At 43.4% G+C, this 23667-nt stretch overlaps 1 protein-coding gene and 1 long non-coding RNA gene across 2 annotated transcripts; both read left to right on the forward strand.

Moving 5' to 3' along the window:
• Positions 1-9931: 9931 nt before the first annotated feature.
• Positions 9932-10819, forward strand: LOC124343913. The gene is made up of 3 exons (XR_006919437.1): positions 9932-10021; positions 10092-10166; positions 10233-10819. It is a non-coding gene; the product is annotated as an uncharacterized LOC124343913 (long non-coding RNA).
• Positions 10820-11136: 317 nt separating this feature from the next.
• Positions 11137-23511, forward strand: LOC124343597. The gene is made up of 5 exons (XM_046796979.1): positions 11137-11675; positions 11802-11905; positions 18060-19538; positions 20380-20850; positions 20927-23511. The coding sequence occupies exons 2-5, from the start codon at positions 11861-11863 to the stop codon at positions 21497-21499; spliced, it is 2568 nt and encodes an 855-aa protein (XP_046652935.1). The 5' UTR covers positions 11137-11675; positions 11802-11860; the 3' UTR covers positions 21500-23511.
• Positions 23512-23667: the final 156 nt, after the last annotated feature.

The raw sequence follows: 23667 nt of genomic DNA on the forward strand, positions 1-23667 counted from the left end.
AGATTCAATTCCAGTCTAACCGGATCGTTGAACTGTGAAACCTTTTCAGAAAAGAATCTTGGCGCTCTATTGAAATTTCCAAAAAGAAAATAAGATTGAAACAAACTATAAAATACCAAACATGTCTGGATGTCTGTCTATATATTCGATTCTTGCTGGAGATATAAGGAAAAATTCAAACCCAGAAAACGATTATAAACTCAACCACCAAACATTTCCCAATTGAAATCTTATAGACGTTCTAACAATAACTGATGAGGGACTTTTTTTTTATTTTATTTCATCTCATTCGTCTATAATGAGTCAAAACGTTGGGGGGTCTTCGAGTCCCCGGCTGACTCGAACGATTTTCAATGGCCGTCCAATCAGTAAAAAAAAATAATAATAATAAACTTGAAGAGGAAAAAAGCAAAGAAATCAAGGGGAGAAATAGTTTTTGAAACGAGCGCTCCGTTAGATTAACAAGATGTCCGTTATATTAAATTTCCGTGTTGTGTGTAAAATACAGCAAAGGGGGGAATTGTTACCCCCATAAGTTGGATATTGTGTACACACCATTCTTTTTACTTGCGGGGGCGTTGGTCTTCTTCTATCTTCGGTCAACTGGCACACGAAAATAAAAATAATTATCTTATAGACCGCCGAGCATTCTATAAAGCTACATCTTATTAAAAAGGACATAAAGCTGTCAGTTTCCTCTAGACATTTCTTGAGCCGATATTATATGACGTGAGCTGTACATTAGATGTTGCGTAGAATCGAATGTCTAACCCGGGAGGGATATAATAATAGGAGGCACCCGTTGTGGTCTTTAGCCACGCAAGCGCTCGCGCCGCTGTCATTTTCTTAGAATATTTTTTAAAAAAACTTTTGTGTCTACTCGGTCGCCCACCTTCCTGTGTGCAGTGTGTGTGAGGTGTTACATACACACTCACACATTTTTGGTAAGTGAACGAGGGAATTCACGGGATAAAAGTTATATACCGCTACCTATACATATACCTCCCCCGAACGACTAAATAAAAATCAAAATGGTTCAACTGAACGAAGAAAAGGCGACCGATCGCCCGGTCGCCCACCCGTGTCCTCCACGGGCGATACGCTTTAGGCCCAGTCCGTATTATAGCTACACACTACATAGTGTGTATGTATACAGTACATGGAAAAGCAACCGTGAGAAAAGCCTCACCACTTTTACATGATTACGCATAGAGAAGACAATACGCAGCAGGTAGGACGTGCTGCCAAGCTATATTGCCCACCACGGACTATATGCTGGCGGAGTGACCATGTAGTGTATACAGCTAGACACTTGTATATTAGATCGGACCCGACGAGAAAGCATCGCCCTCCTATGTGTCGTCCAGTCCCAAAAAAGAAAAAAAAATAACATTTCTTTTTTTGGTTTTTGTTATTTTTTCGAGGGTCCAATTTACAACAGTTAGACACTCAACTCTCCACCGGAACTTCTCCTTAGCTCTTTCATGTGACCACGACCGAAAAAACCCGCCCAGTTGAAATTCACTTGTGAAAAACAAGAAAGGGACACACAAGAAGAAGAACAAAAGAAAAACGACAGATAATAATTAGTCTCGTGATATTATCACAGGGTATACATGTCGTCTCTACTGACCTCCCCTCTAGGCAGTTATAAGTCATTAGTCGACTGTCATAGTTGCTTTTTTTGATTTATAGTTTAGGTGTAGACGGAGAGAGGCCTAGTCTCATCAAAAATAATGGGGGGAAATTCAAACTGACGGGTCCTTTCACAACAGACAATCAAAAGGGGGGAGAATATGATGATTTTGATGACGATGAGAAAACAAAGGTTGAAACAACTGTTGTTTTGTTACGTCTTTGGAGATATTGGAATGCATAAGGGCCGACCGAATCGAAGCTCTCTCTCGTCTAATTCATTCCTATTGTCTAAACAAAAATAAAGAATAGATGGTTTATTTTCTTTTTTCTTTTTTCTAATTTATTTATTTTTGGCGGAGAGAGCCGAGCCGAGAGAAATGTAAGATTCGAAGGAGCTGATACATAACGAGCGCAGCCCAAGACGGGCAGCGAATTCTCCGCTTTGATGTAGATTTGTGAGGCTATATAATATTCTTTCTTTCTTGTTTTTATTTTTGGGTAAAATATACAATAGCCGACAGCCATTTTGAAGCTCAACGCAGTAGCCATCGACAATCCCCCCCCAAAAAAGAAGCGCCAAAATCGCCAAAATACAAAAATGGCGAGTCGTGAATAATAAAATCGACCCGCCATTTATTCCGTTAACTTTTTCAAAATATAAAATGGCCAGTTGGGCGAAAACGGGTCATCTCAGCTCGGTTGAATCGGGATAATAAGACGAGGAAAAACACATCAAACCATATTATCTAGAGCGCATGTGTGTGTGTCCATTGTCCAGGTATAGAAGAGAGAGATCCAGGTTAGAGAGATGACCGATAGAAATATCTAAACTGTATATACGTCAGATTACCATCGCCAGATCGCCGATAGATAGATATACAGAATTCAATGGAAGATTGTCAGTGACAGTTGCGTGAATAGGTATATAGGTATCAGCACCATATCATGCCGGCCCATTGTCTCGTATACGTTTCGTGGTTTGATCAATGACGGACGACGACGGCCGCGTCTAGATTCTCTTGGCTGGCATCTCAGTTTGAATATTGGCCGAGTGACGAACGGTTTTATTTTTGGGGACATCCTTATACTCTTTTTCCTTTCACGGTTGGCTTATCTATTTCTGTCCGTCCAAGTGCTGAAATAGCCCAAAAAGAAGATGTTGTTGACAAGCGGAAGACGCGCGACAAGTCGGCGGAACCATTGGCCGATATCAATGGCTAGCAGCACTCTCCTCTCGCTTTTATTTATTTTTCCAAGAAGAAAAAATAATAAAGTTTGGGAGGAAACCAACGGACTATCGTTTTGTGGAACAACAGACGGGATATTATTATACGATCGTCTGTGTACGTATATTAGAGAGTCGTAAACATATTGGTTTTTTAATCGATTGTGACGACGATGCCAACCGGTCAAGTTGAAATGACGTCACAAACTGTTTTTTTGTTTTTTCTTCTTTGGGTTATTGAGATGGGCTCGGTCATTCAAGACCAAACAGCGCATTTAAACGGTTTGGGGTCTATACGTGTGGGAGAGAGTCAGTCCAGCTTCTCTCTACACACATTGCAGCATGGGTTATCCCATCCCGTTAGACTTGTAATAATACTATTACGCCGGAGACTTTTTTGATATTCTTTCAAAGACTTTGGCTCTGTAGTACTATAAGACGGTCGTCTGACCGCGGGAATAAAATGTTCAAAGAGCTGCTGTATAGTATATATCGGGTTTGCTTGGTATCAAAATGTGAAGATCCAATAAAAAGGAATACACGAAAGAAGCCCTAAAGCTTTGAAATAATCTTCCATTCTGCGTGTTCCACTGAACGAAAAGGAAATATTTCTATACAGGTGCTTCTGTGATGATGCTGCCCACTTGCTTTTTTTCCCCTTTTCCTTCAGGCTGCTGGCAGCGGCTGGAACTGATGGCCCAGCAAATGCACACGGCGGGCCAGCAGCAACAGCAGCAGCAGCTCTATAAGAGAAAAGAAATAATAAAATAACAGCACTGACCCGCTTACCTATACGCGCGGTTCATTGCGACGGGCGACTGGCGGCATTCCAGAAACTGGAATTTTTCTTCTTCTTCTTTCTTTATCTTTCTCTCTTCGTATTATTATCACTTCTTCTTCTTCGTCTTCTGACTTGCCATCCCATCTTTTTACTACCGTGCAAAAGTCACGTCTTCTATCGCAATGGCTCATCCCATTTTTTCCATTTTTTTTTTTGGGCTAGTTGCCATCGCAATTTTCTTTCGCAGCGCATTCATCATCTGCGCTCTCTCTCTTTTAAAAATTTCAAGATGAAATTTAAAAAAATAAATTTAAGGAGCTGACAAATTGGATAATTTCAACCCCGGAAGTTGAGAGTTGTGGACGGGGTGGAAATATCCATCCATCCGGGCATCCGGAAAAATAAAAAAACCGCGTTCGTATATGGATAGAATTGATTGTGGAATGGGTGATATGCAAATATATCAATGACGACCTTGCCCGCTGGAAGGTTATAATATGTATTACTATTTGATTTTTCTTTCGGCCGCGGCTGTCAAGTGGCTAATAAAAAAGAAACGAATGAAATGGGCTAGATGCAACAAGTGCTCAACTCCAAACAATTTTTCTTTCATCAGTTGGCTGCATTTTTCTCATTAACATGATACGCGATGGTATGCTAAAATCACCCGCCGGCGTATAATACATAGTATCGCTGGATGATTATCTCTTCTCCTCTACAGCACACACAGAGCTCACTATACAGTCTAATATAACTTCTTGGCTGATATGCTCGTTGGCGTTCGTTCATCATCCACTTGTCAAAAAATCAGCAGACATTCAATAATGAAATTACCCACATTTAAAATTCAAACGTCGACTTGATTATCATACACGGCTATATAAACACAGCACGGAATAAATTCTTTGAAAATAAAATCATATGATAGCGAAATTGCCGTTGCGTCTAAAATAAAGTCGGCTGCTGCATAAATACTAACGAGAATTGTTGATTTGATTTATACATATACCTCCCCGAAAAAAAAATTATGAATAAACATCAAAGGGGATGAAAAAAAGGCACCGCTACTACCCGCCATTTTTGAACGAACTTTTTGAACTCGGATGCGCAATGCGGGATTTTTGCGCGCAGATTATAATAGGGTCGAATGGCACGTAGTGAGTATACACACACACAATCCAACAAAGTGATTTGTCGGTATCTTCCCTCTTTTGTATTTTTGTGTGTAAAGTCCTCCTCCTATATACATCTCCTCCTACTTTCTTCTTCTTCATCCCTCTTGGTATATGACTATATGTGTATTCATTTCTTTTTGTGGCTCTATGTAATTTGTTGTTGGTTGTTTCTCCTTTTTGATTTTTTTTTCGTCTATTTGATGTTTGAAGTTACGTATTTTTCCAACTCATAAACCTATTGGTTACTATATTATAATGCGCTAAACAAACGCGAGTCTAGATGTAATACTATTATAAGACTTTTTATTATATAGCGAGTGCTTCGTTTCACTCGGCCTGCTTCGTCTTTTGTTTATTTCTTTTCCATGAGATTATTATTATATCCTCCCTCTCGAAATGGCTGGTGAATGGCTGATATACTTTATCGTCTGGCCGTTCTTCTTCTATTACGGACAGCCACCCCGGATGAAAAACTAAAAAAAAGGCACGTAAAAAGAAGAAGAAGAAGATGATGCGTACGGAATGTTGTTTGATGTTGACGGCCCGACAAAAAGGAAAAAAAGAAAACATCCGTTAAAAACCTACGAGTCCGTGAAACTGGAACGATTTCGCCAGTTTATACGACAATTAATACAGCCGAGCGACACAGTCTTAACTAAATATCAAAAAGACACAGACACAGTGTGTACATAGCAGACGTAATACTACATAAACTGTATTTACACAGAGGAGGTGAAAGACACCAGCCGCAAATTAGACACAGCGCCACAACCCAAAAAAAAAGAGGAAGCTAAAAAATTAAATGAAAATATAAATTTTGGGGAAAACAAACAAACAAACAAACAAAATACATTTATTGATTTTTTTATTGTATTAAACTCGTTTTTGGGCAGTGTGTGGCTACTGGGTCCAGGTACTGTACAGCATTAGACATAACAAACAAGAGAAACAATTGAAAGAGAAGACAAAAACCTTATAGACCCGCCGCAAGTGTTTTGGGGTTAGCCGATCTGGATGGTTGCTGGGGTTCAGCCCTAACGAGGGACTTTTTCGAGCACCAACGAGCGCCGAAGAAAAAAAATATAAAAAAATACAGCTAATCATATAATAATGCTTGTGTCCTGGTGTGATGTGCCCAGCCGAGCACAACAGCATCGATCAGCAGCTAGCGCTCACCAAGACAATAAAGACGAGCGATGACACCATTCAAGCGCTCGTTCTCGATCTTCTTTTCTTTTTGGGCGCAACAAATATTTCAATCAAAATGAAGAACACAGAGTGTGTCCCCTTGTATAGATTGGCCGGCCAGAATAAGATAATGAATGTACATAATATATTCCCTTTTTTGGGATGGGATCAACCTGTTCTACAGCTAGAGGCGAGGTCCATCTTCAAAGCTCTTTTTTTTTTTCGATATGATATGTATACGAAAAGCGGCTCTTTCATATCCTTTTTCTTTATGTAATAATACCACAGTTGATGGCGATGCAAATGGAGAGCCACCACCACCAGCACACACAGCACAGCACACCGGTGTGGAAAAAAAGGGAATGTAGGTTATTAGATTGTTGCAACTGATGAGGTGCGCTCTTGTCTATTTTTTGAGCTCGTCGTGTTCTGGTACACTTTTTTTTTCGCCTTTGTTGCCATGTGTGTGTTTCTCGGTTTCGTTTTCGAAATGTTGGCAGATAGATAAAAAGGAAGAAGAGACGACCACACCAAGTGTCAAAAGAAGAAGAAGAACGGGAGGCGTGTCTTATTTTTCCACCTGCTACTTGCCGAAAGAAAAGATAAAAGAAAGAAAAGTCACGATGATCTCGGTCTCGCCCTACTAAATAATTGACGAATGGTTTTCTATTGTTGCAATCATTTCTTTTGGTGGGGGAGAGAGGAATCCGGATGGCCGCTGGCCATCACCATCACAACAATACAAAAAAGGAACGCGCAATTTAATGATGATAATAAGAGACCAAGCCAATGATGGCCGCCGACCAACAACGAATTGAGGATACGAAAAATTGGACCAATGTCACGGACGACATCTGACGATTTATGTGTTATCCGAGATATAACACAACCAAACGCGCCCGCTATAGTTTTTTCTCTTTCAAATAAAATTGATAATAATCGATTCGAAAATGGCGCCCAATTGTGTATAATGATTGACCCGGTTCAATTTGTGTTTCTTTTTATTTCCCTGGTGTGGATTTTGGCTGGACCATCCAGCAGCAGCACGTGATGAGGAAAAAAAGAAAGTCTCCCGGATCTTTCCACAAATTTTCATTTGATTTCAAGAATTTGAATTTGTATTCAACTTCAAAAATGTATAGTATATTCCGAAACGGAATATTTTGATGGTCTCCGAAAATCAGCGGGGGCTATATTATAGACGTAAAGTCAAATGAGTTAAACGACATTAACGATACGATTCAAAAGAAAAAAAAAAAGGTAAAAAAGAATATCTCAAAAGAAGAAGAAGATAGGGCCTGGAATTATATTGCGGTGGTGGTGGTGGCGGGGCCAGCGTCTAACGGCTTAGCCGCTTGGCCGTTACTACGTAATATCGCGCGTCACATCAAAAAAAGAAAAAAGTTGATGATGAATGAGGCAACGAGGGGCTCCCGCCCGAGAAACTTGTAAGAAAAATAGACTTGGCATCAGCAGAGGAATAACAAAATGAGAAGAGGCAAAAGTTGATGGAGCGGCGACGACTAGGCGCTCGATGCGGAGATTCGAGTACCTGCGCAACGTGATGGTGGTGGTCGCTGCTGCTGAGAGCCTCCTCCAAGGGATTTTGAGAAGGAAAAAATAAGGAAAACGAAAGAAGAGTGATAGGCACTGATTTGCTGGTTGGTCATGGGCCTTCGCTCGCGCCTCTAGACCCAACGCCGGGCCGTTAGAAGCTTGGCCCAGCGTGAAACCCAAACGTAAATGATCGTCTGTGCTGTGACTCTCTGGACTATGGCGCAACAAGTCAGACAGAGTCTAGAAATAGATATGCGCATATGCCGGCCGCCCCGTGTGCTCTGATCTTTTCCGGTCTGAAAGCCCAGCCACTTGTCATATAACATCAGTGAATAAATGTTGGAAATTTATTGAAGGAATGATTTACTAATTTTGTAGATAAGAAACGAACAAGGAAATCCAAAAGAATCTAACGACCAAGGTATGTGTACATACAATCCCAAAGAAATCAAAACCAAAATATAACTGGAGTTGATTGGAGTCTCTGCGGAGAATGAATGAGCTGTTTTTCTTTTTCCGACGCCCACCTCTCTCGACCACACCGACGCCGGCCGCCAGCGACTGGCCACCGGCTCGCCACCGGCCACACCGATAGGTGGACGAAATGATCCGGAAATTCCACGATCCTCCCCGTTCGTATTGTGTGTACAGACTACACAGAGACAACAACATGATATTATATTTCACCTTTTTTTTTCAAATTAAAAACCAAAAAAGAAAATGTGTGCAGGTGCAAATGCAACGGTATTGTGCCTGCCTTCCTCTAGCCAGTCTAGAAGCAGCTCTCATGTGAACGAAATAAATCCGCAAGAAATTAAAAAAAAAAGAGCCGGGCGACGACACCGACTTCCCCACGTCCCTTCAACACAACACCGTTTCTTTTTTCTTCATGGCGTCTATCTCCTATCCATCGGATGCGCCCAGACTTCTTTTTTGACGGGCGCGAATTACAAAAAAGAAAAAAGGGTCCCATAATACAATCAACCAGCTCACACCTTTCCTTGTGTCAGATTGAGCGCGGCTCTCCTTGTGTGTGGGGGCGGATCTTGAATCTATCTTTTTTTTAACCAGAGAAACGGCGAAATAATTTTTTCGAATAAGGAAAAAAACATCACCACTACCACCACCACCACTTTGGTTATGTCTCGTATATGAAATCGCCTTGATGTTGTATTGCGCTGTTATTGGTTGAACTCTTTTCGCACTCGCAAGTCAGACAGCATTCCTGTGATTGCCCTGAAAAAAATAAATAAGTTTTGTGTTGCGGTCGTACAGTTATATACGAAGGTTATTGTCGAGGACATAGAACACGCGTTGCGTAAGCGGACCCGCGGCGCAAAGATACGGCCGTTTGTGTGTGTGTCCGGTACTCACGGAAGAAAAAGAAAAAAATAAGGAGCGACGATATAATAGACGGTAATGGACGTCAAGTATCATCCCCGGCTCTATACAAATATGTGCTTATAGAAGAGAGAGAGAGAACTGCACGGGGGAATGTTGAAGATAATCATTACACACGGGGAAGAAGAAGAAAAAAAGGAAAAAATTATGGTCAAGCTTATAATGTTTCTGCCATCCATCCTCTCTCTTTTTCTCTATTCTATATGGCCTAACGGTTCAATAGCCACACGAACCCCAGCCAACGACCACAGGATGTTTATAGCAATATCCTAACTCTTGCTGGATATATCTATTTTTTTTTTTGACTTTGCAAAAATTGTCCGGGAAATTCTTCAAGCTGGTCGAACCGAAACGCATTTGAATTTTAATCGGCTATTGGTATTTTTAAGAAAGTATACTTGTGTATAGTCGGATCAACAGTAATATTTTGACAGCTTGTTCACCTCGATGGGGGCAACGTTCCCATCATATCGGACGGACCCAAGATTGGTGACGTTATCGCACATGTTATACGCAATATCGCCATTTGGGTACGTTAAAGGGTCATCCGGCCACGATGGTTCTAATATGATTTGGCATTAAAGTCACCAGTATATGTTAGCTTCTATGTGTTATTTCTGTCTGACATTGTCCTTATTCTTTTCTTCTTATTTGTGTTGTTCCCCCTCCCTTACCTGTTGAATATTCGTAACGTCGTGAAACAAACTGATAAGGGAAAGAAGAAAAACGGGGTATATCTTTTTCTGTAGCCCGTGAGAAACTGAAAAGAGCCCCAAAACGTCTACAACACGACGACATATGTGTATTATTGATCACTGAATATTACACAGCCATCGATCTATCAATTTCAAATGAAAAATTACCATTCAAAAATCGAATGTTTCGGCGCCAATAGGTGTCACTTCCGCAAGAGGGTTGACCCCGCTTATCGTTCGGCGATTGTTTTACCCTTTGTTATCAGTGTCATCTTTAATTTGGTAGTTCTGTATTGGCGGCAAAGGTGACGAATCACGTTTCTCCTGGTTTTGTTTGATATCTTTGGCACATGTTAAGCAGGTATTACTGATGTTTTAAGTTTCCACTAGCTCTGTAATGATTTATTTGATTGTGACCTGATAAATTCTAGAATTATTTCAAGCCTGACTTTGGCATGTGGTGTGTGCAATGCATGTGTGTGTGTAGTGATTATTCACTCACTAAGGTAATATCCATGCTGTTGTTGTATCTTTTTTGTCTAATTGTATTCCCCTCTTTTGCCTTGGAAAAGAGTTTGCTCTTTGGCATGGGATCATATCGGTCAAGGTGGGAGGTGACCTGCACCCACCGAGGTAAACGAGATGTGACTCTCTATACTCATCTTCATTCCCTACTTCTAAAGTTAAGTACATCTAAAACGATAAACATGAATGATTTCGCTGAGTTACAGTTACAGCAGAGATCTGAATCCTCCTGGCCTTGTGTGTGATCTATGCTGTGTCTCACCAAGAAAATCTGATGCGTCCCAATAATTTTGTTATTCACCGGTCGGCGGGACGCCTTCGACCGTGTGTGTGTGTGTGTGTGTGTTGTACTTGGCGAGAGGGCCCATTAGATATACAGCGTCAAAGTATTTGATTATTAAGAACGCTGCCAGCGTTTAACAGTACACGAAACTGAAGAAGAAGAAGAAGAAGAGAAAAAGAAGAAAAAGGAACAAGAGAAAATAGTTATCCTTCCTCCTTTCGAGCGAACCTTCTGGGTCATGTGGGTTTGTACATACACACACACACACGACGGTTGTATAAGCCTAGAAGGAATTCCCTCTCTTTAGCTGGTACATTCTTCTTCTTATTTCTTTTCTCTTTTGGTTTTCTCTTCGCATAGATGCGGTGGTCGCTCGTATATCCTTCGACGCCGACCCACCCCCACCCCGTAAGGGATATTCACGCAGCAGAGACGGCCGGCGTCTTCTATTATGTACAGTATATTTCACTATCAAGAAACTGTTGTTGTTGCGCGTATAGCTGTACACACACACACACACACAGCGAAACCACGAAGAGGAGAAAGAAGAAGAAGAGGAAACCCAAAGGCAGTCCCGGGGAGGTAGGTGGGTGGAACTTCTTCTTCCTTACTTCTGCTGGGGGTCTGCTGGGGCTCTCAAGCTATAAGCTATATATGTCTCCCCTCTCTCGCTCTAACGAATAGAATAGTATAGTATAGCAAAGCCAACTGTTTGTTATAAAGCAGCCGGGTGAGCACCAACGGCACGTCATTCGCTTCAAAACCACCAGCCGAACTGGAAACGTCTTTCTCTCTTGCTCTGCTCATTTTTTGTCGTCCTCTCCTCACAGTCGTACGAACATTTTTTTTTTTTTTGAAAAATAAAGTTGAAGTAGCAGTTTTGAGTTGAGAAACAAACCTGAAATCTTGTTGCTCGTGAGCACAAACAGCCCTCCCCCCAAAGAAAAAACAAGTCGAAGTACAAAACTTGAAATTACCGTTCAAGTATTGCATTTTCTGATTCCCCCCAAAAAATCTTCCGCCTTGTGTGATTTGTTTTCTTCTACCCCACGGTTCATCCGCCGACTTGGTTAGTCGTTGATGGTGAAGGATTTTCTGTCGTGTTTTTGTCTCTCTCTCGCGTCGATTGATTTGACACAACGATTAAGTGATTCGGATTATTCCACCTGTGCGCTCACCGTCGTTGCCTTTAACGCCATCCATCAAGGTTCGTTTTTCATTTGCAATTTTCCCCCCCACCAACCCAAATCAAGACTTCCCCACCCCCCCAAAACGTGTGACACAATAATATAAATTTTGTTAATCCCCCTACGATCCTGGACGGGATCTACAGGTGCGTGGTGATACCTAAACGCGCCTACCTTACAACCGAGCCGAGAGAGAAAACAGAAAATGTTCGTGTGGAGGTTACTGCTGGTCACCGCCTTCATAGGCGCGGTGAGTTTTTTTACTCCAAATTCTTTTCAAATTTCAAATTATCTGTCGTGTTTTCCCTCAAAATTTTTGGTTGGGGAGTTTATTCCTCAATCATATCGTAAAAATGATTGACAGTGTACAACCGTCAGGAATTGAAATGATTTCATTTTTCCCCCCGTCTAAAAGTAACGGTGACATTTTTGTGATGCGCCAAACTTTGGTGGTTTTGATCCGGTTGCCAATTCACGTCGTATTACGTACAGAAGCCCTTGACTGCCGTGTGTCATTTCGAGGCTCGAGGGAGGAGATGGGAACAACTGTGTACAAAAAAAAACCGGTCGCAGTGCCTGGAACTTGGCCTAGATACCGGTTCCTCGCTATAATATCCCCCGCCGTCTTCTTCTCACGTACACACACATATACCCAGCGACTTCCTCCTTCTTCTTAAGACTCTGTCGTTACGTATTTTTTCTTTACTAAGTAACGACCACACAGACAACTTTTAAAAGGGACGTTTATTCTTCTTTTTCTTCTTTCAAATTGAAAATGTTTTTAAAATTGTTGGACACACAAAAAAATTTACCAAAAGGGGGGATGAGCTTTTTCACGGATCAGGAAGTCCATTTTGTTCGGCCAGGTATAAAATAAAAAGTAGCTAAAAAAATTTCCACTTAAATAGTCACGTGTTATTTGGAGAAAAAAGCTCTTTTGCTTTCTTGGCTGGTTCAAGTTACGTCTCATTGGATTTATAACCCCTGAAGCAATAGGTTAGAAGAACCTTTCAAATAGGTGTGTGTAAGAGATATCTAGGGTTTTCTCACAAGATCTTTGTCGGTAGAAAATTAAAGTTTTTCAACTCCCCCCATCGTATCTTCTTTTACCCAGTTAACCCGGAAGGTGTAAAAATAAGAAGGGAGAACCCCCCTCTTTTTTTGTCTGGGCTATCGAAATAGTTACGGGGGGGGGGGGGGGAGATGAGGAACTGACCAGTTGCGCAAGATCAAGGCCAAGGACGGGATGACCTCTCCACCTGCGCCCGGAGCACCTGTTCCCGCTTCTTTTGATTTTATTCGGCCCACCATTCACAAAGAGTCCGCTCCTGACGGTCCCTCAGCGGGAGCGGGCGGGACTATTTTAGACCCCGAGTTCCCTATCGTGTGTGTGTGTGTACTTAGTTATTACACACACATTTAGGATATGAGGGGCATAGTATACGGGAGCGCACGCGCTGTCTTATATAATATAAAGCCTTGCGTGCGGCGAACGAGCCTGCCGGATAGTAACGAACGCAATTAGCTCTTCTTCTCCCGTTTTCTTTTTGATCGGCGCCATCTCCTTTTTAAAAAAATGTTTTTTTAATTAACTCTCCCGTTGATATCTTTGTTAGTGTCGTTGTAAATTATCCCTTTTGTTCTTGTACTGGAAAATGTGCGTGAAAAATGTGCAGGGAGGAAAAACGGTCGGCTGTCTCGGTAGTCGTTTTCATTCGCATTTTTCAAATTGCCAATGAAATGCAACGAGAAAATGAGGTTCTTATCTTGTTTTTATATGCGAGATGTAATCAAGTCGAAACGGACGGAGAGAAGTTTGTTGGCCGGCTGCTAGAGGCGAAACTTGACGGACAACATGTACAGCAACAAAAGAAGAGGAATTGTTTTGGGGAGGTTATTTCAAAGAGAAAAGAAACAGGTACACAAGTTTTAAAAAAAGGACGTCAAAGTAGGTCAATCGGTCTTGTGTTACTTCATGGTGTGTAATAAAGCAGCTAGAAGAAGAAGAAGTAAGAAGAAGTAGGAGGGATTGAGATTTTGTGCTGGAGGGGCTGGCTGGCTGGGCTGGCTGCTATATAGGAGGAGGTGACGGCTGAAAGAAGGGCGAAGAACGCGTGTGCGTGTTGTGTTATACCCGAGACATTCCTCCTTGGAGAAGAAGAAGAAGAAGGGAATGGAGCACATTGACCGTTATTATGTAGGCGCATACCTGGCGAGGTGAGGTGGCTGTCGGCTTGGCTGCCGGCGTTATTCCTCCTCCTTTTGGTAAAAAATTCTAACGGGACCTGTCGGGCTTCTTTTTTTTTGGGGGGGGGGGATCGTCTCGGCCCCGCCCACTACACTACCACGTCTTCTACCTGTTATGTTGCACCTTGCTCAGAGCTTCTCCCGTTTCCCGTCTAGCCCGTCCCTATTCGCCTCGGGGCTCCTGAACGCAATTGATGGAGCCCCTTGGGCCTTCTTCTTCTTCCTAGTAGGAAGCCATTGACAGTTTTGTGGCTTCACCTGCACACACACACACATGGGCGATACACACAGAAGAGCCGCACCTTTCTTACCGGGGTACACACATGTGCAACACGTACATGGAGCGATGGAGCGTCCCGCCTTCGGGATATGGGTCGTCAAGTTCTCACAGAGCAACAGAAAAAAACCGCGTTCGCTCGCGTCTCTCATTTTTTTTTCGATTCTTCTTATCCCTTCTGCTATTGCCACTGCTGGTGGCGGTGGTGTGGAATTATTTTATTTTTTCCCAACCCGCAAAAGACCGTTCGTTCGCTTCCGTTCGTTCGTTCATTCATTTTATTTTTCTTCTTTTTCCTTCGTTTCAATTCAGCTGTTTTTGACGTCCATTAAAGACTTGCACGACAACGCGACGACATGGAAAAAGAAAAGAAAAAAAGGGTTGATCGCGTTCACACACCGCGTTATGGGGGCTCCCTCCCTTTTTCTTCTGATAGTGTTGGAAAGAAGAAGTTTACACGTCGTAACTTCACTAGGCCACTAGTTATTTTCCTATCCTTAATAGTTTCATAGTCTTGCGCGCTCCGACGAATTAGTCGTCGAATCAACACGCGATGCGCTCGATTGAATTCTTTTTGTTTGAATTTTCCCGCGCAACATTTCAATTTTTGGGGGTGCTTGGGGGTGCTGCTTGGAGGTTATTAGATTCATCCGAGCGGGTGACGTCAATTGCGAATAAACGGCCGCGACGCGGTCGTGAGCCAAGGTTAACATTAAAGCGTAATAGATGATGCGCGAAACGGAGCAGTTAACGTTCTCTTTTATTTTAACTGTCACCTCCTTCTGATTTTAGCATTTCTGCAAAACCTGGCGGTTCGTGAGCTTCGAACAAGAAAATCAAAATTACCTGCGGTTTAAAAAAAAAACCGTACGGTACGGCTCAGAAAGATTCCTCGTCAGAGCCCCAACGACAATGGCAAATAGCCGAGTCAAATCGACGCTAGTAGACGTAGTACCAAAACATTTTTTAAAAAATGGGCTCGTCCTCAATAAATTTCGACTCTGTTTGTCTGAGTGGAAACACACAGTCTAAAAAGGAAAAAAGAAACACGACTAGTAAATGCCTGGACTCCTTCGATATTTTCTCTACACGGAAAGAAAGAAAAGAAAAAAAAGGCTAGGCCCGTGAGCGAAGGTTGGGGGGAAGACGTTGTTTTGTTGCGGTGTGGGTGGGCGGACGAGGGAGCGACGGCGGTCGGCGGCCGCGCAATTGCCAAGTCGTCACAACGCAATTATTTTCGTACATTATTAGAGACGCTGTTGTTCGTAGTACTTCTACGGAATTCCTAGCGCAGACCCCGAAAAAAAAAGAAATCATCTAAACAATTATTCACAAAGAAGACAAAAAGAAACTGTGCACCCTCCTGCGGCGTTGTTTCCGCCAAGGAACGTCTAGTTGAACACATTCATTATTTCAGTACAGCCAGTAAAAGATTTTTTTCCCCTACTTGAACCCAAAAAAAGCCCTGCAGAACTGTCTTCATATTTTATTTTAAAAACTATTTGATCATGGCGCCTAGGACTGGACTCCTGACCCCCGTGTCCGAGAAAAAACTCATCTTATGTCATTCTTCTTTCTCGTTTGTGCACAGTAGTTAGGCACCGACATACATTTCACTGTCCAAAAAATAAAAAAAGATTAGAAGACGCTTAGTAGCTAGAGGTAAACCAGCGCTGGTGATTGGCTTTCAGCAGAGGAGAGTAGAGGACTATAGTAGGCCAAAGAGAGAAGTTAAAAAAGATTCATGTGTATATAATCATAAGTTTTTTTGGTTGTTGTTGCTGGGCCGGTGCATAAATAGAGGCCATTCAAATGAAGCTTGGCGCCTCGGGTGAACCTGTCCGTTATTCTCTAAATCCCCCCCTTCGCCATAGGTAGAGAGAGAGACTCGGCCCGTTTACCTTTATGGACATTCTTTTTTGGTTGTTGTTGTTGTTGTTGTTGTTTGGAGTTCCTCCTTTTTCTTTTTTTTTTTTACTTCTGGTTAAAAAAAAAGAAATGAGCGAACCCGAGTAATAAATATCGAAATAAATGGAAAGAAAAGTCGGCGTGTCCAGAGTCTAAAAGGGTAAGCAAAGACCTCACGCTGGCAAGTGAATATTTTTTTGGTTGTGCGGGGAAAACTTGGAGGAGAATGTAATCAGACGAGAAAGAATTTTGTGCACACATCAGAAACACCCCGAAAAAAAAAAACTATCCATCTGAGATGGATAGACATAATATAAAAAGAAAAAAAGGAAGTCAAAACTCAGCGTGCAGAAAGAACGGGAGACTAAAAAGAATCTAACCGATGAGAGAAAGAGATATAGGAGGAGAATAGATAACGAACGAGTTCTAGTTCATGTTTTTCCAACGTGATGTTCTTCCTTCTAGATGGGGTTTGACCCAGACAGGGTTTTTTTTTAAGTAGTTGAAACAACATTTTTGCATTGCCAAACTTGGACATGTCGGACTTGTGTTTTCCCAAATGGTTTTTGTATTTCATTTCGTGTGATTGTCTGTGCGTAGTTATATTCCCGTCTTGGGGTTCCTTGTTTTATTTTTTTGTCTTTTTAACGGGGGGGTCGTCCTTTTCCAGTCTCGGCGCGAAATGACTGTGCAAAAGTGCTGCATAACAATGTGATAATGGCCAGCCATATAAGACGAAAATTCCTTTTTATTTATTTTCTGCGAAACAAAAGAATCTCGGGGATTTGACCGCTGCGCTGTGTGAACCGGAGTCGGTTAGGCGGTCAACTCATTTTCGTACCTCCCATCTTTTATTTGATTCCTAAAAGGATCAAACGTTCGGTCAACAGCAGAGGCTGTATGAACAAGAGACTTTAGCTTGATTTGTATTCACGATGACGGATGAAGAGAGAAAGGTCACACCTCCGAATGTTGTTTTTTAAAAATTTCAATTCAAAAGTGCTCTCTCACCCAATCTTTCATTTTAACACGTCGAACGAGTCAAAAAAGAAAAAGAAAAAGAAGAAAAATGTTTGCTGTGTGTGTTGTTCGCGCTTGTTCTTTTTCAGATGCGACCGCCCGTGATTCTTCATTCCTCACGATATTTCCCGATCGGTATTAGACTCGATTAGACTTCCATTTCGCCTAGTCCGAATTGGCCGATTGCACGCGAGCTTTTCAGCCGTTTCTTTTTCTTTTCTTTTCTTTTTGTTTTGTATTTTTATAGTTCGTTGTTGTGTGTTTGATTCATGACTATGGGGGGACGACGATAGAGGCAATTGAGGACACACCGGAAAGGCTCACACACACAAACACAAAAAGCATTACAAGATGGATGGGTTGAATTTTTATTTTTCTTTCGGGGCGCTCGACACGACTCTGAGCGCCACCAGCCATCCAACAATGCGTGTCTTCTCTTAACTCTCTCCAGGGCAAGACAATGTACTGAAAACCACGTAGTACTACTACTACTACACCAACAGTATCCCTGGTTCTTCTTTTCTTTCTTCTTTTTCTAGATGTACATAATAACGTGATAGGTATCGGTGCGTAAAGGCGCTGTCTTTTCTATCTCCCGACAGACACACACACACGTCTCATTGTTCTTTTTTCGTTGGTTCGTTCGTTTCGGAACGCGATTTTTGTTTCTTTTGTTTTTCTTTTTGGGGTTCGGGTTGCTCGTCACGTCTCTCCCTTTGGGCTGATGGCAACTCGGAATGTGATTGACCCAATGGCCTCGATACGATGGCGGCTACTGCGCGCCATCATCATTGTGTGTGTGTGTGTAACTGTGCATGGCTCCCGGTGGATTGGAAAGAACGCGCAGCCAATGGCCGCAATCAGACCGACTTCCTTGTTTCTTGCGCTCGAAATCTAAATTTTTCTTTTTCTTTTGTTTTTCTTTTTCTTTTGAAATTGATTCGGACGACAGGTGGTCCTGGCGGCCGAGGAAGTCAAGAAACCCGAAACCAAGCCCGTCGACGCCAAGCCCGTCGTGCCTTTGCTGGACAAAACAGCCGAAAAGCCCATCACCACCACCACGACCACGACCACCGCAGAAATCGCCAAATCGCCGGCAGATAAAACCGTGGCACAACCGACGGCGGAAAGAGATCCCGTTGCCGCTGCTAGCCCTTCCGCCGCCGGAACACCGGCGGCAGCGGCTCCAGCGGTTGCGGCTCCTGCGGCCCCAGCGGCGGTTGTTCCGAGCAAAGCTCCCGCCAAAGTAGCCGAGAAACGTGTGGCCGTCATCGAGGCCGTTGAAGGTGAAGAAGAGGAGGAAGAAGAGGAAGAAGAAGATGAAGAGCCGCACGCATCCGCACTTCACGCCGAACACCGTGAAGATGTCGACGAAGAGGAGGAAGAAGAAGATCAACTCGCCCTGGAATCGACCAACGTCCAGGAGAAGGACGGAGCTGGACATGGACACGGACATGGTCACGGTCACGGACATGGACACCATCACGAACAAGGTCCCAGTTACTCCGCCCAGCCATCGCAGCATTATCACGGCAAGCAAAACGGACCTATTCCGGTCCCTCTGCCCGTCCCCGTTCATCCAGCATCCGTCGTTCTGCCCACTCTGCCCAAGCAGCAGTACAATCCTCCGGCGCAGTACAAATCTCCTCCGCCCAGCCCTTACATTCCGGCCGCTTCCGCACCGGCTTCTGCCTACCAATCGGCTCCTCCACCACCACCACCACCTGCGCCTCAGCCCATTTACACGCCCCAACGCCCTGTCTACTCTCAGCCACCTCCGCCACCACCCAGGCCTCAGTATCAGCCTCAACCGGCCTACCAACCACCTCCACCACCTCCAGTCCAGCAGGCCGCCTACGCTTCCGCTCCGCAACCCAACTACCAGCCACCCCCTCCACCTCCTCCCCAGGCTTCCTACCAGCAGCCTCCTCCCCCACCCCCTGCCCAGCCAACTTACCAGCAACCGGCCTACCAACCACCCCCACCACCTCCGTCTTACCAGCCGCCCGCCCAGGCCTACCAGCCTCCTCCACCACCGCCACCGGCCGAGAGGAACTCGAACGGACCCACTCACGCTCCATCTCTGCCCGAGCCGGCCCATCAAGTCCAACAACAACAACAGTACCGACCCGAAGCCACGGTCGCTCTTCCAGCCCAGGCCGCTCCGTCTGAACCTTGGCCGGCTCCAGTCCAAGACATGCCCAGGATCGTCTCCCTGGACGTCAAGTGCGAGAAGAATCTGATGAAGGTCTTTATCGAGTTTGACAAGCCCTTCAACGGCGTCATCTTCTCCAAGGGTCACTACGCCAACGCCAACTGCGTCCACCTGCCGGCCGGTCTCGGCCGCACCTCGGCCAACTTCGACGTCTCGATCAACACTTGCGGAACCACCGGCAACACTGAGAACGGCCTTTACGGCTACGGCTCTCAGGTACGTCACCGACATTCGTTTTTTCTTGACTCATTTTCCAACCGTGTGAAATTTTGTTTTGGGAACGGCCGGCCATTTGTCAAACAATTCAACCATTCGGGACCTGAGAGAGAGAGAACACCGTACTCTATAGACTTTTCTGGCCTATTGTATAGTTTGGGTGCACTTTCCGGCGGCCGTAATAGTGTACAGTAATAATAACGTAACGACATGTGTGTGACGTGAAGTAATGGCCGAACACATGCTGCGTTACGCGCTACAGCAGATAACCGTTCATCATCGTATGCACGATGGTTAGGTTCGCGTGCCGATTTTCCCGGTATCCTACCACCGGCTGGCCTTACCCCCCCGAAAAAAAAAGTCGTACGACGTCTCGGTCTCCTTAACGGTGTCTTTATTATGCACGACAAAGCGTATAGAGCTATATAGTCTATACAGTTTCCATGTATCTCTTGGCCATGAGAAATTAGTCTGGCCTCTTCTTCTTCTTTTTAAAACAAACGTTATATTTTTTAGACGTCCGCAAATGGCTAACAATGCGTGTCCGGTTAAGTGTGTGTATGTTTTCTGGTAAGAAACAAAAGAAAGGAGAAAATGAAACAAGCAAATTTGAAGCGGAAGAAAACGGGAATAACGTTCGCCTTATTAGACGTCGTTATTAAACCGTCCAGTACGTTTTCGACCGATTGACGACCCAAAGCGATAGCCTTCAATTATCATCCGCTACGTGGTGCTTGGTGTAAACCGGAGGCTAAATTGTGCACTTGATTTATTTTGGAAGTGAATAACGGTTAACCATAATGAGATGCTCAATTTCTGGTTTGGAATTTTCACACAACAGGCCGGCTCTGGCACATTCTTCGAGAATACCATCATCGTCCAGTTCGACCCACAAGTCCAGGAAGTCTGGGATCAGGCCCGCAAGTTGCGCTGCACTTGGCACGACCAGTACGAAAAGTCCGTCACTTTCCGCCCGTTCCCCGTCGACATGCTGGACGTGGTCCGAGCCGATTTCGCCGGTGACAACGTCGGCTGCTGGATGCAGATCCAGGTCGGAAAGGGACCCTGGGCTTCCGAAGTGTCTGGACTGGTTAAGATTGGTCAGACGATGACGATGGTGCTGGCCATCAAGGACGACGACGGCAAATTCGACATGCTGGTCCGCAACTGCATGGCCCATGACGGCAAACGGGCGCCCATCCAACTGGTTGACCAGCGAGGTTGCGTCACCCGACCCAAGCTCATGTCTCGATTCACAAAGATCAAGAACTTTGGCTCTTCCGCTTCCGTCCTCTCTTACGCTCACTTCCAGGTAATTATTTAAAAAAAAAATTATTTGATTTGAAAATTAATTTCTACAAATTCTGAATCCGTTTTTGCAATTAAAGGCCTTCAAATTCCCCGACTCGATGGAAGTTCACTTCCAGTGTACCATTCAAATCTGTCGCAACCAATGCCCCGATCAGTGCGCAGGATCCGATTACGCGGCGGCAGCTTCGTCTCTGTCGGGCGCCGAGCCCAGGAATCCATACAACCGGATCGGAGCGGTGGCCAGCCGGCCGCGCTCTGAAGCCGAACAGGACGGTATCCAGCGGTCGCCCAGAAGTCAGCGTGATGTTGGCGCTTCCGAGACGCCGTCAGCCGCCGCCGCCGAGCAGCAGGACGTTGGCATCAACCGCATCATCCAGGTGGTGTCGACTGGCGACTTGACGTTCGCCCTGGAACAGCAGAGCGACAACACGACGACCATCGTCTTCCCGTCACGCTCCGAGACGGAAGGTCTCATTTGCATGACGTCGCCCGGCTTCGCCGCCACCCTCGTCGTCCTTCTCCTCATCCTGATCATTTCCTGTCTGCTCTCCGCTTTCCTTTGCATCCGGCACCGGGCCTTCGGCGTCGACCGATCCTTAGTCTCCGCCTTCGCCAATCCAGCTTTCGCCCACAAAAAGGGCCACTTTTAATTCAAATAACCAAAATGTCAAAACCACCAACCACCATCACACATTTTTAAGACTTGGGACTCTTCGAAATCCATCACTGGATCACTGATGGCGCGCCCTATAATCGAGTGTATCCAGCGCTAAACACTAAAGAAGACGCTTTTCACCACTCCACACATCACACGCAGACCCTTCACACACACACACACACAGACAGAGAGACAACACACACACACAACACACGAAGACGTTGGACGACTCTTACAACACGAAATCACGCACAGACTTTGAATTCACATTTACGGGGGACATCTTATTTTAAATATGATTTTGTTTTGACGGACTTTTTTGGACGAGACGCATCACATCACGGGTGACATTTTCTCTGAGCCTAGTATTTAAAAAAACACCAACGAGAACTTCACTTTTTTTTTAAATTTAAGATTTTTTTAAAACATTTTCAAATAAAATGGAAACGACGAACACTTGTATTATTATTACTACGTGACTTTTGACTAAAAATCACTTGACTATTTTCAAACTGACTTTTTCTTGCAGAAGAAATGACCAAAATCGAAACTTTAAAAAAAATTAAACAGAAAATTCGAGAAAAAAAATGACAAAGGGACGACTACATGGGACCGCAATGATTTTATGCTCGATTGTCATATATATAGATATATATATATATTTTAGCTATTTTTACAGACGCACACACTGACGCACACACTGACACTGACAACTTGGGAAAATCAGACGAGGCATCAACGCTTGATTGAATGTTTACATTTTCCCTGAAAAAATTATCGACGGACAAATGCACTTAATAACCAGTTTTGACGATATCATCCTTTTTTTGTTAGGTTTCGATATCAAATAGCGCGATCACGTCAACTTGTCAAATTTGATTGGCGGCATTTCTATCGATCTAATTTTTTTTCCAGTTATTATTTAATTTAACTGTCTGTTTGTTGAGGGTTTTTATCTAATCTTCTGAATACTACGACATCACATATACTATGTGGAGACAAATACTTACAATAATGACGGATCACCATTTTGTAACTCCTGATCTTGGGAATCTTCAAACTTTTTTTTTTTCAACTATTATTATTATTAAGTTTCACTTATTTAAAAAAATAACCTTATTATTTTTTTCGATCGGGAATTTGTTTTTCTCTTGCAAAATATTTGTGTGTGTGTGAGTGTGTTGTAGACCAACAGCGAAACATAACCGACGCGTGTGCACTTTGATTTTGCTCATTTTTCTCCCCTCTCTCCTTTGGCCCACAACTTTTGAATTTCCTTTTATTTTTTTATTTTTATTTTTTTTTTACTTTTGGGGAAAACAAAATTTCGATATCACGACGTACTTGTAATTTATATAATCTTCATTGATTTCCTTTTTAAAAATCACGAAAAACAATGACGACGATGACGCGTGTGACTGCAAAACTTTTATTCCTTATTTCCAATGAATTAATTTTTTGATTTTAATTTCAATGCATTTTTTTTTTCAAATTGACTACTGAATGACCATTGGACGGACAGAGAAACAAAAATACATAAATAAATTAAAAAAATTCATTCGTGCCGGACACGAAAGAAAGAGCTCAGTATAACGCAAATGACGAAGGTGATGAGACGAAATGCATAGAATGAAAGAAAAACTTTTTGTTTTTCGGTGAAGTGTACATTTCGGATGCGCGCATGTAAGAATTGGTGTTCGACTGTTCGTGTATTATTTCGGCAATTCAATCATTGAAATTACAACAAGAAAACAAAACAAAAAAATCCCTACAGTTTCATTTCCATTTTCGAGTTGACACTTTCTTCCATTTCCTGCTTCCGGTCAGTTTATTCATTCCCCCCCCCCCCCCACATTACTAATATTCCTCCTATATGCCCTACACATATGGAACCCCCCTCTCCCAATCATTTTTATTTCCCGTCAAAAAAAGAAAAGAAATCCATTCCGTGTATTGTTCATAATTGAATAAATGTGCGGGGGCGTTGTTGGACCTCCACCTTGATTTTGACGGTTTCATCAATAGGAGGTTACTTTAAAGACATTACTGTGCCTCTCATCACATGTTTTATTTTGATCGATTCGCCGACCGAAAAGTTCACACAAAAGTGATGGTTGTAAACACTAAAACACTTCAACAACGTGCAACATAATAGGCCTT

This window comes from Daphnia pulicaria, chromosome 6 (assembly GCF_021234035.1).
Source record: "Daphnia pulicaria isolate SC F1-1A chromosome 6, SC_F0-13Bv2, whole genome shotgun sequence".
Lineage (NCBI taxonomy): Eukaryota > Metazoa > Arthropoda > Branchiopoda > Diplostraca > Daphniidae > Daphnia > Daphnia pulicaria.

Coding starts and splice junctions, on each gene's coding strand:
- LOC124343597 (XM_046796979.1), top strand. CDS start 11,861: ATGTTCGTGTGGAGGTTACTGCTGGTCACCGCCTTCATAGGCGCG. Junction 11,906..18,059: donor TCACCGCCTTCATAGGCGCG/GTGAGTTTTTTT, acceptor TTCGGACGACAG/GTGGTCCTGGCGGCCGAGGA. Junction 20,851..20,926: donor TCTCTTACGCTCACTTCCAG/GTAATTATTTAA, acceptor TTGCAATTAAAG/GCCTTCAAATTCCCCGACTC.